The sequence below is a fragment of the Perognathus longimembris genome, chromosome 17 (assembly GCF_023159225.1).
Source record: "Perognathus longimembris pacificus isolate PPM17 chromosome 17, ASM2315922v1, whole genome shotgun sequence".
In the NCBI taxonomy this organism is placed as follows: domain Eukaryota; kingdom Metazoa; phylum Chordata; class Mammalia; order Rodentia; family Heteromyidae; genus Perognathus; species Perognathus longimembris.
Genome location: NC_063177.1, coordinates 43,630,704 through 43,641,038, shown reverse-complemented (window position 1 = coordinate 43,641,038; position 10,335 = coordinate 43,630,704). Strand labels below are relative to the sequence as shown.

Genomic DNA, 10,335 nt, shown 5'->3' with positions numbered 1-10,335 from the left:
TGGGTGCTGTCCCTGAGCCGTCCTCAGGTCTTAGCCTCCCGAGTAATATTACAGGCATGAGCCATGGGCACACAGCGGGCCACAACTTCTTATTCACCCCCTTCAAGATTACAGCAACCTCAAGAAAAAAAAATCAGAGCCGAGATCCCATTCCCACATACACAATCCTGCCTCCTAGGAGGGCAGGACTATGGCTTCCTAATCAATAAACAAAATAACAGAATCAGATTTTAGGGACCCCATAGCACTGTTCGGTGAAAGCACACCCACCGGTTTCCCTCCACCAAAGGGTAATAGAGGTAGGGCTCCTGCCCAGATCTTCAAGTAGATTTCTAAGGACTGCTAGCTAGGAAGTAGGGAAGGGACACTGTCTAGATTAGGACAAAAAAAGTGCCTAGCTTCAGACTGGCCTAGATTAGGGATGTGCCTCCAGCTGAGAGAGCCCAGGTTCCACCCCTATCCATCACCCCATATACCCAAAGACAGTACTCAGAAAACCCACCTTACAAAAATCCTAACCTGCAGTCCTCTTCCCAGTTGCTGCAGCTCATCCAAACCTCTCTAGGCCTGTTTCCTAGCCTGTAAAACCCGTGAGATGCTCCCAAGAAACTTCTTTGTAAAACAGAAGGGCTAGAGCCTCTTCTCTTTTTGCCAGCACTGCTTTCTGCAGCCCTCAAGTGGTCTCTCCCAGGGGAGCAGGCTTAGGCTACACAGGAAGCCACACTCCGAGGCTAGCATGATTCTTTAGCGTGGTTGGCACTGCCAACCACACCCTGTCGGCCAACCAGCTGCTCTTTGACCTTTCTCACCATGGGGGTCTTCTGCCTAGAGTCTCACACATACACCTCGGGCCGTGACTCCAGCCTGTCTGGGCTCCTCCTCCTGGGTGGTTCTTGCACAATAGCACTCTTGTATTCCCTAAACCCATCAGGTCCCAGACCTGCTCGTAGGTGGGTCTGTTTTCCCAGCTTTGGCAGGTTTTCCCAGTCATCTTCCCAGAGCTCACCAGTGCTATTCCCTTGTTAAATCCTCCACTCTCCTTCCTGAATCAGCAACATGTGTAAGTGATATAGACGGCTAAGATCTACCTCTAGCTTCTGATCAGCAATAAGACAGGGGCCTGAGGCTGCATTTCTAAGAAGCTCCTAGTAATGCTGATGATACTGGCTCTTGTCATCCATCCATTCAACCAATCTTTCTCTTTTCTTCTTCCCTAGTGATTGCTGGTTTTGTTTTTTGAGATAGGAGCTCACTTTGTAGCTGAGGTCTGCCTCAAACTCCCAATCCTTCTGAGCACTGGTATTTCAGGAGTTACTACTATGCCCAGCTTTGTCATTTCTCTTAAATCATGGTATTTTTTTTTTATTTCCTTCTTTTTTGAGATAGGTACTTTGCCTATCTTACCTCTACACCTTACTCCTACAATACAAGGCGACATCCTTGAAGCTTGAAGACATGCAATTTAAACCCAGATCTAATTTTAAAGTTTAAACTCTTAACCTCTAAGTTACTCTGCCTAAAGTACTGACAACAGGATAGAAATGGTGGTACAAGCCTGTAGTCCCAGGATTAGGAAGCTGTGGCACAGAGGCTATGAGTTTGAAGCCAGCCTGGACTCCATAGCAAGACCATCTCAAAACAGACAGACAGACAGACAGTCACACCCCCCCCCCAAAAAAAACCCAAAACTACACTCTCACCCCACCCCGAAAACAGATGGCTTGGTGAAGTATGGTGAAGCTTGGTGAACTACGATAAAGCAAGGAACACAGGGAAAGATGCTCAAAAAGAAAAACACCTAGCTGCATCATTATTTATCAACTTGGCCTTAGAAGAAAGTCAATGCTTTTTTTTAAAACTCTAGATTCTACCAGATTATTTTGTTTGAAGAGTTATTTTCTAAATTAAGAAACCCAAGAGCTCTTGACTACTAATCTCAGGTAGAAGAAAGCTGGTTCTTCTCACTAGAGGGAAGGAAGTGGACAGCATACCCGCTTGCCCATCCCTGTGCATTTAGTCTCTTTCTGAACTAGGCTTGTAAGTGGAAAGTGTGGCTTTCATTACGCTGCTCACTGCTGTATCCCCATCAACAAGCCAGTTCCTGGCATAGTGGTGCAGGTGGGGTTGCACTAATTAACACCTTCCCATCATGCCTGCCATTGTCCAAGGTGACTCTACACACTACTGGAATCCCCATATCTACACCCATCTGAAGCTGGAGAACTGAAGTGAAAAGCAGGAGGCTGCAGAATGCAATTCTTAAAGTTGATTTTAATATCCTTTCTCCACCACACCTCCTGTTGGGAAATGCCAAAAGTCTGGCTGGGTTTAATCACAAATGAATACACATTTTTATTATTGTGTAAATAAAATCAACATTATAGCACTAAGGAACTATCCTTGGAGGAAGTAAAACCCATCTTAACAAAGTATATCACAAGGAACTCCACTTAAGTTTCACTGGCCCCTTCGAAGCCAGAAGGTATGGACACTATGTGCTCTCTGGGGTCGGACCATACAGGAGAAAGATGTCTCGCCCAGACTTAGCCAGGCCCTAGACTCAATTACAGTGCAGAGAGAGGACACCTTTCTTCAGGATAAGAGGGGGAAAGGCAGATTACAATCAAGTCCTGAGAGACACCACTAGGCCCAAACAAAAAGTGGGCATGAAGTTAGAGTAGCTAAACACCTAGCAATTTTTTCATGCTTAAAAAGTTCAAAATAAAAAAAAACAACAACTATAAGGTCATTGGAGAAGAATAAAAGGCACAAACTGAACTTTATTTATTTTTGGCAGTTCTGAGATTTGAACCTAAGGTTCATGTTTGTTTGGCAGAGGCTCTATCACATGAGCTGTGCCCCCAGTCTACAAACAGAATTACTGTGAGTTTACACATCATCTTCACTTCATCCACCTCTTTACCTATGTGGACACAACCCTTTTCAGCCTTCTGTTCAACATGTGAGAGCCCATGGCTGGTCTTTGTGTAACAGTTTTGAAGGCGGAGGGAGGGGGGGGAGGGAGGAGGGGAGGGAGGGAGGGAGGGAGGGAGGGAGGGAGGGAGGGAGGGAGGGAGGAAGGAAGGAAGGAAGGAAGGAAGGAAGGAAGGAAGGAAGGAAGGAAGGAAGGAAGGAAGGAAGGGGGAAATGATCAAAGGGGCAAGTCTGATCAAGGTACATCGTATGCATATATGGACGTGTCAAAATGACACTGCCTGCCCCCCTGTAAACTAATTGATACCAGAAACAATAACACAGTGCAGGGGATGTACAACTTGGTGGTAGAAATCTTACAAGCAAGGCCATGAGTTTGATCTCCAATAGGCGAAGGCTGACACACCCCATCATTTGTATGTATGTATAAATACATATTTCAATAACTAGTTTTGACAGCTTAAAAAATACGAAGGCTTATTAAAGCTGGGGCACTAACACCCGCAAGGGTGACTTCCTTCAGAGCTCCATGTGACAAGATCTACCTATGAATCTCTCTCTCAGTCTGTAACACTCTATCTTCAGCTGGTACTGAGGAGAGTGGGGCCAGGCCCATTAAATAAACAAAAATCCTAGAAAAAGTGTCCTCAGAGACATTCTTCACATGTAAAAGAAACACTAGAGTCATGAGTTATTTGAGAGCCTCTGCCCTTCCTGACGTCCCTCCCCCGCCTGAATGCTCCATCTTTAAATATTTCTGCCCCGGCCCTCTTGCCACATATGTCAGTAACATTCCAAGCTGGCTACCACATGTTCAGGCTCTGGCTTCCTTCCCTCTCCTGCTGAGCACTCTGCTGCTTCAAGGGTATGGTGGGGCCGTACGTCTCCATTTCAGTTCTATCCTCAGCTGAACACACATCTCAGAAACAACCAATTTTGAAAACTTTAGTTCTAAAAGAATGTTTATAGCTGAAATACTTATTTCCTTGAGATGATCTTTTTAAATCCCACTTGATGTATCTAAAGTATACACACACACACACACACACACACACACACACACGAAGTATGTGTGTATACACATACACAGACACACATACACACCAGCATATATCTTCCAAATTTAGGGGGTGGAGGAAAATTATTTCCTGCCAAAAGATCTAACAGAAGAAAGCTTATGCACTGACCAAGTTTTAATAATGTGGTTAACAAGAAACGTATACCATTTAGCAAGCTCACAAAGACTGTGGGTGGAAACGACTGGTCATCCCCAGAGTGTCCGGATTCCCAGCCAGCTTTCTGCCTACCTTTGGGTAGTTCTGAGAGTGACTACATTCAGTGAATCCAAGAGGACTGATGGACAGATGAACCTTTATTTAAAAAAATAGCACTTCAAATAAATTAAAAGGGACAACCGTCAAGTGTTCAAATTGTGAAGAAATATTTGAAAACCCAGAGACTCCAAGCTGCAGTCTTCTAACCTCATTCTTTGTCCAATGGCAAACCACGCATCTCCGTCCTCCCACTCTGTTTCTCCCTCTTGAAATGAGGGAGGCAATTCAAGCAGGAGACCAGACGGAGGAGAAAGCTGCATTTGATTGGAATGAACATTGCCACGTACTTGCTAATACGGGTTTCACTTTATAACCAAATGTATTCTTTCAAAAATAAAAAAAGGGGGGAGGGAAGCTGCATGTTTTTAAAAATGGAAATTATTTCGGGATAAAACACTAACTCTAGTGCCTTTAACGGGCAATAGCAACTTTTTTCCTCCGAAGTCAAATACCATCCCCAGCCGAGCCTTTGTGCTACAAGCTTCTCAGGAGATGTTACCTAAACTTTATTAAAAGAAAAGAACAAGTTTAAATATAGACACTGGACTAGCCCAGTCTGTATTTTCAAGTCCACATTCTTCATCTGAAGCAATGCATCAGGGACCCCCCTGAGTCTGCATGTTTTCAAGTTCACAGTACATGGAACCAGTTTTTCTTTTTAATTTTTTCCTCACTCAGAGCAGCCACGCACAGTGGCCGTTGACGCTGGGACCTCGGGCGGGGCCTTTTCCTATGAGGCCTGGCCAGAGCTGCCCAAGGTTTCTCCTCAATGAGAATCGATGCTGTCATGCTCTATGGATGGGAAAAAAAAGCAAGAAAATAAAAGCACCTGGTACAGGTTTCATGAGATCCATTCGGATTCGCTATGTTCCAAACCCACTGCTGAATGCCATTTGTCCACTTTGTGTTAACAGTTTGTGGCCTTGGAGTCGGTCTCAGTTTGAAGAACTGTTATTGGACGTCCCAGAGGTTGATGCAATAGCAGCTCCAGCAGGGCTACTTGTGGAGACCGATTTCCGGATGTGAGGCAGCAAGTAGGGGTCACAGGCCAGCTGCTGGACATCAATGCGGTCCTCCTTTCGGTAAGCCAAGCATCGCCGGATAAATGCCTGCAAAGGAAAATTGCTTGGAGAAGACTGAATAAAAAAATCCTGGTGCCCTACAAGGAACCTGAGGTTGAGGATCCGCTGCCAGGGCCTAGACCAAACATCCCCATAAGAGAAGAGGCTTAAGGTCTTTCCTGCAAGTCACCAGAAAACAGAATCTACAGAAGAAAACTTGAATGGGAGCTGCTGCGACCACAGCACTAACTGCAGCAACACTTCTTTGCTGCTATGGCCTGCCCTTCCCTCACCATGGAGACTGAGTCATTCCAGAATGTAGGTAAGCGGTTGTTGGCCTCCCCAAATCCTCCTATAACCAAAGCACTAACACAACTGGTTTGCATAGGAACAGTCTGACTACATGGTCCTGCCTAGACAAACCGTGGCCTCATGTGAACTTCTTGAGAAGAAATTCAAAAGCTATACTACCACCCATGCAGTGTAAAGAGACCAACAACTTGAAATTACAATAGGCTATGGAATGCTTTTTCTATGTACCTCATTTTCCTGAAAGATCGTTAAGCAGTTAAAGCAAATGATCAGGCAAGCACCTAAGTAGCAAAGAAAACTTGAATAGGATTATATCCATAAGTACTGCAGACATCAAAACATATTATACTGTGAGGGGTTTTGACACAGAATTCAAATGGGTGGCTTCCTTTCCACTTAAGTATGAAAGACTACATATGTCCAAAAATAGATGGGTGGATCTCAAAAATGTGGTACCTATACATAATGGAATTTTACACAGCCATTAGTAAAAATAATATTTTGTCATTTACAGGGAAATGGACAGACCTAAAACAAAATCATGTTAAGTGAGATAAGCCAAGCTCAGAGAGACACACGGTGCATGTCTTCTCTCATATGCAGAAGTTAGATCTAAAATATCAGGACATGGGGCTGGGGATATGGCCTAGTGGCAAGAGAGCTTGCCTCGTATACATGAGGCCCTGGGTTCAATTCCCCAGCACCACATATACAGAAAACGGCCAGAAGTGGCGCTGTGGCTCAAGTGGTAGAGTGCTAGCCTTGAGCAAAAAGGAAGCCAGGGACAGTGCTCAGGCCCTGAGTCCAAGGCCCAGGACTGGCCAAAAAATAAAAAAATAAAAAATAAATAAAATATCAGGACATAATAAATTACACAGGTCTCTAGGCACTCACACACAGTAAGACCAAAGGAAGATACTCGTAGGAAAGGAACAGATGGGCACAAAGCCTATGAGCATCTAATCACACAACATAATATTTAACAACTGAGAATATGGCCTGATGGTAGAGTGCTTGCCTCTCATACATGAAGCCCTGGGTTCGATTCCTCAGCACCACATATATAGAAAAGGCCAGAAGCAGTGCTGTGGCTCAAGTGGCAGAGTGCTAGCCTTGAGCAAAAAGAAGCCAGGGACAGTGCTCAGGCCCTGAATTCAAGCCCCAGGACTGGCACAACAAAACAAAAACAAGGGTTTTTTCTTCCCCTCCTTTTTTGTTCTGTTCATTTATAAGTCTTTGGGAGTGTACCGGGAGGCACAGAAATGAAGGGACAAAGGATGAGCAAATACTATGTTGAAAATGAACTACACAACTTGTCGGTGGGGATGGGAGAGAACTAGAACAGAGTGAGGGAGGGGTGACATGACCTACCACTAAGCCCCTAGTCCTGTATGACTTTTATAATAACAGTAAAAATATGTTTTTGAACAGTGACATATGTAGCCTTATTTCTATGATGCTTTTCATGAAAGATAAATTTGTCTTTTTCTACTTCTTCCTATTTTTTTAACCAGACAGTTCTCTCTCTACTCAAAGTTCTATAGTGTAACTATTGTACATGACTGAAACAGTTTTTTAAGAAATCTAAAATGTCAGCATCACCTGGCCCAGTTTTACACCAGGTGGTAATGATGCAGCAATGTAGTTGGCTTGCTGGCGATGACGAGGCGACTGCTCTGGTAGGGGATGATGACAAAGGGGGTTGTGGGAGAAGGGCAAGGGGTAAATGGGAACTATATTTTATACTGAGGGATTTTTCTGCCAGTCCTGGGGCTTGAACACTGAGCACTGTCCCTGGCTTCTTTTTGCTCAAGGCTAGCACTCTGCCACTTGAGCCACAGCACCACTTTTGGCTTTTTCTATATATGTGGTGCTGGGGAATCAAACCCAGGCTTCATGTATACAAGGCAAGCACTCTTGCCACTAGGTCATATTCCCAGCCCTACACTCAGTTTTGCTGTAAACCTAAAAACTACTCTAAAAGTAAAGCTTAGCTAGGCACAGGTGGATCATGCCTATACTCCTGGCTATTGAGGAGGCTATGATTTGAAGATGGTGTTTCAAAGCCAGCCAGGACAGGAAAGTCTGTGAGACTCTTATCTCCAATTAGCCACCAAAACAGCCAGAATTGGAGCTGTGGCTCAAGTGGTAGGGTGCTAGCCTTGAGCACAAAAGCTCAGGAACAGTGCCCATAAAGACACTTACAGATGATTGATTAAAGTATTTGGAAGATATGAACAAAGTCATAAACATAAAAAAGCAACTGGGCCTTTAAAATGAACCTTTCTAAGCCAGAAGTGGCACTGTGGCTCAAGTGGCAGAGTGCTTGGTAGCTTTGAGCAAAAAGAAGCCAGGGATAGTGCATAGGATCTGAGCTCAAGCCCCAGGACTGGCATGCAAGCATGCAAGCATGCAAGCAAGCAAGCAAGCAATAAATAAATAAATAAACAAATAAATAAATACATAAATAAATAAAGCGAGCCTTTCTTGGCGAGATACATGTAACTAGAATTTAACAGGGCCTCTCTTGGGTCAGATACTCGTCAAAAAAAATGCCTTTTACTTTCTATGCCTCTTCTATTCCAAGACCCCCTGCTTTACCTGCTCAGTGGACCTATGAGCTATGCTTGTTTCTTTCTTTGCAACACACTAGTCCCCAAATTACACCTAACCTGCACCATCACATCACTATAGACAATGCTCAAAATGTAACCTCATCATCAAGGCCTTCCCCAACCATGCCACCAAAAAAAGCGGCTCTCATCTCCCTATGTTAGCACTTTTGTATTGTGTATCCCATGTGGATCTTAACTCCCCAAACAGATCATACTGGACAGGAACCAAGCTGCGTATCCTTCCTAGTAACCCGCAAGGCCTAGTATGTATCTCTAGAGAAGAGTTTGCTTGCCCTTCCTTGTTCTGCCCTGCCCTACAGCGTCTTTGTGCATTCAAATGCACCACATATCAACAATCCTTTTACTGGACTTGAGGATGAGGTGAGCAGAGAGTGAAAGCAAAAGTTGTCTGTCCACTGTGCTTAGAATATTTCATGCCTATCCTACAGTTTTTAAGTACTTCTGAATTTCATATCAAATAATCCATCTACTACCATTGAAAAAGCATTAATACAGAAAGCAAGGCAGCAGGGTAGTTATTTCTGCTGGTAATAAATAAGTCAAACTTACTTTTGCTTCAGGTGTTACTACTGGCTTTGGCGGGAACTGTACTTCAGTAGCTTTAAGGATAGTATTCTCTTGTAGAATGTCTTGCTGAGACTGGTTATGGCCAAAAGGCTGTCATAAAAACAAAATAAACAAGCAAATAAAGGTGGGATTCTGGTAAAGTTAAACAGAAAACAATCCAGTAAGGAAAGAAGACATCTCCCAACCATGGCTAGAAGGAGCCTCAGAATCTAGAGATGCTCTTCTAATTCTCACCTTAAACAGATAAGGGGGAGCCCAGAACTCTAAGAACTAGGTCAAAGCTGAGCAGGGACTAGAAGCAGCATCTCCTATCTCAACTTTTGTTGACAGCAAAGAAAAGGAAGTCAGACCAGCAATCAGCAACCTCTTGGGCTCCAAGTGATAGCTGTAGGCCCATGTACCCCCCACACTGGCCAACCCAGGTACAAACAAGAGACAGAGAAGGAAATAAAACAGAAGACTGAGAGAATGAGAGCAAAAAAATGTGCTCAAGTCACTTTGTGGTTTTAACTATACCCCAAGTTGCAATTTCCTAATAAATTCTTAAAAGTTCAAGGGTTAGGAATGTGGCTTAGTGGTAGAGTGCTTGCCTAACATGCATAAAGCCCTGGGTTCGATTCCTCAGTACCACAAAAACAGAAAGGCCAGAAGTGGTATTATGGCTCAAGTGGTAGAGTGCTAGCCTTGAGTAGAAGCAGCTCAGGGACAGTGCCCAGGGCCTGAGTTGAAGGCCCAGGACTGGGAAAACGAAAACAAAAACAAAAACAAAAGTAAGCTGAAGCCAGGCACCTGTAATCCTAGCTACTCAGGAGGCTGAGATCTGAAAATCAAGATTTGAAGCAAAAGAGCTCAGAAACAGCACCCAGGCCCTGAGTTCAAGCCCCACGACGAGAGAGAGAGAGAGAGAGAGAGAGAGAGAGAGAGAGAGAGAGACAGAGACAGAGACAGAGACAGAGACACAGAGAGACAGATAGTTCAAGCTTACTGTCTTATCTATAGTATTTTTATGAACAGATTAAAACCAGCTATTTCTAGATAATCTCTACTACCACCACTATCAGCAGCAGTTTAACATTATCAAAAGAGTAAACAGTAATTAAGCTCCACTAGTTCTACATGGTTTTCCTATATTAGAGAGTTAGGATAAAGAAAAAACATGGGAAGAAGGTATCACCTGAATTAAAAGCTTGTTCTGGGGAATGTCATCAAATTAATAACTCAGAAGTGATATTTACAGTGTGTAAATACAGATATATATGCTACAGAATATATACACACATATATATAGCATACACACATATCCATACACACACACTATTCTATGTAACTATGTTCAAAAGAAGAAAACAAATACAAAAATTCATTGGATGTAGTTTACGACCTGGATTATTACTTGTTCAATCCAGAGAACAAATAAATCTTTCTTCTTTTTTTCCTTTCTGTGGTGCTTGGGATGGAACCTAAGGCCTTGCACATGCTAGGGAAGTATTC

At 43.6% G+C, this 10,335-nt stretch overlaps 1 protein-coding gene across 5 annotated transcripts in view; it reads right to left on the bottom strand.

The window, feature by feature from the left end:
• Positions 1 to 4,288: 4,288 nt before the first annotated feature.
• The window catches only part of Tlk2 (tousled like kinase 2), a 99,931-nt gene continuing 93,884 nt past the window's right edge, over positions 4,289 to 10,335 (bottom strand). For all 5 annotated transcript variants that reach the window (XM_048367148.1, XM_048367149.1, XM_048367150.1 and 2 more), the window contains 2 exons: positions 8,827 to 8,934; positions 4,289 to 5,377 (listed from right to left, as the gene is read on the bottom strand). In XM_048367148.1, the coding sequence (XP_048223105.1) occupies positions 5,204 to 5,377; positions 8,827 to 8,934 (282 nt within the window). In that variant the 3' untranslated portion in view covers positions 4,289 to 5,203. The remainder of the gene's footprint in view (positions 5,378 to 8,826; positions 8,935 to 10,335) is intronic.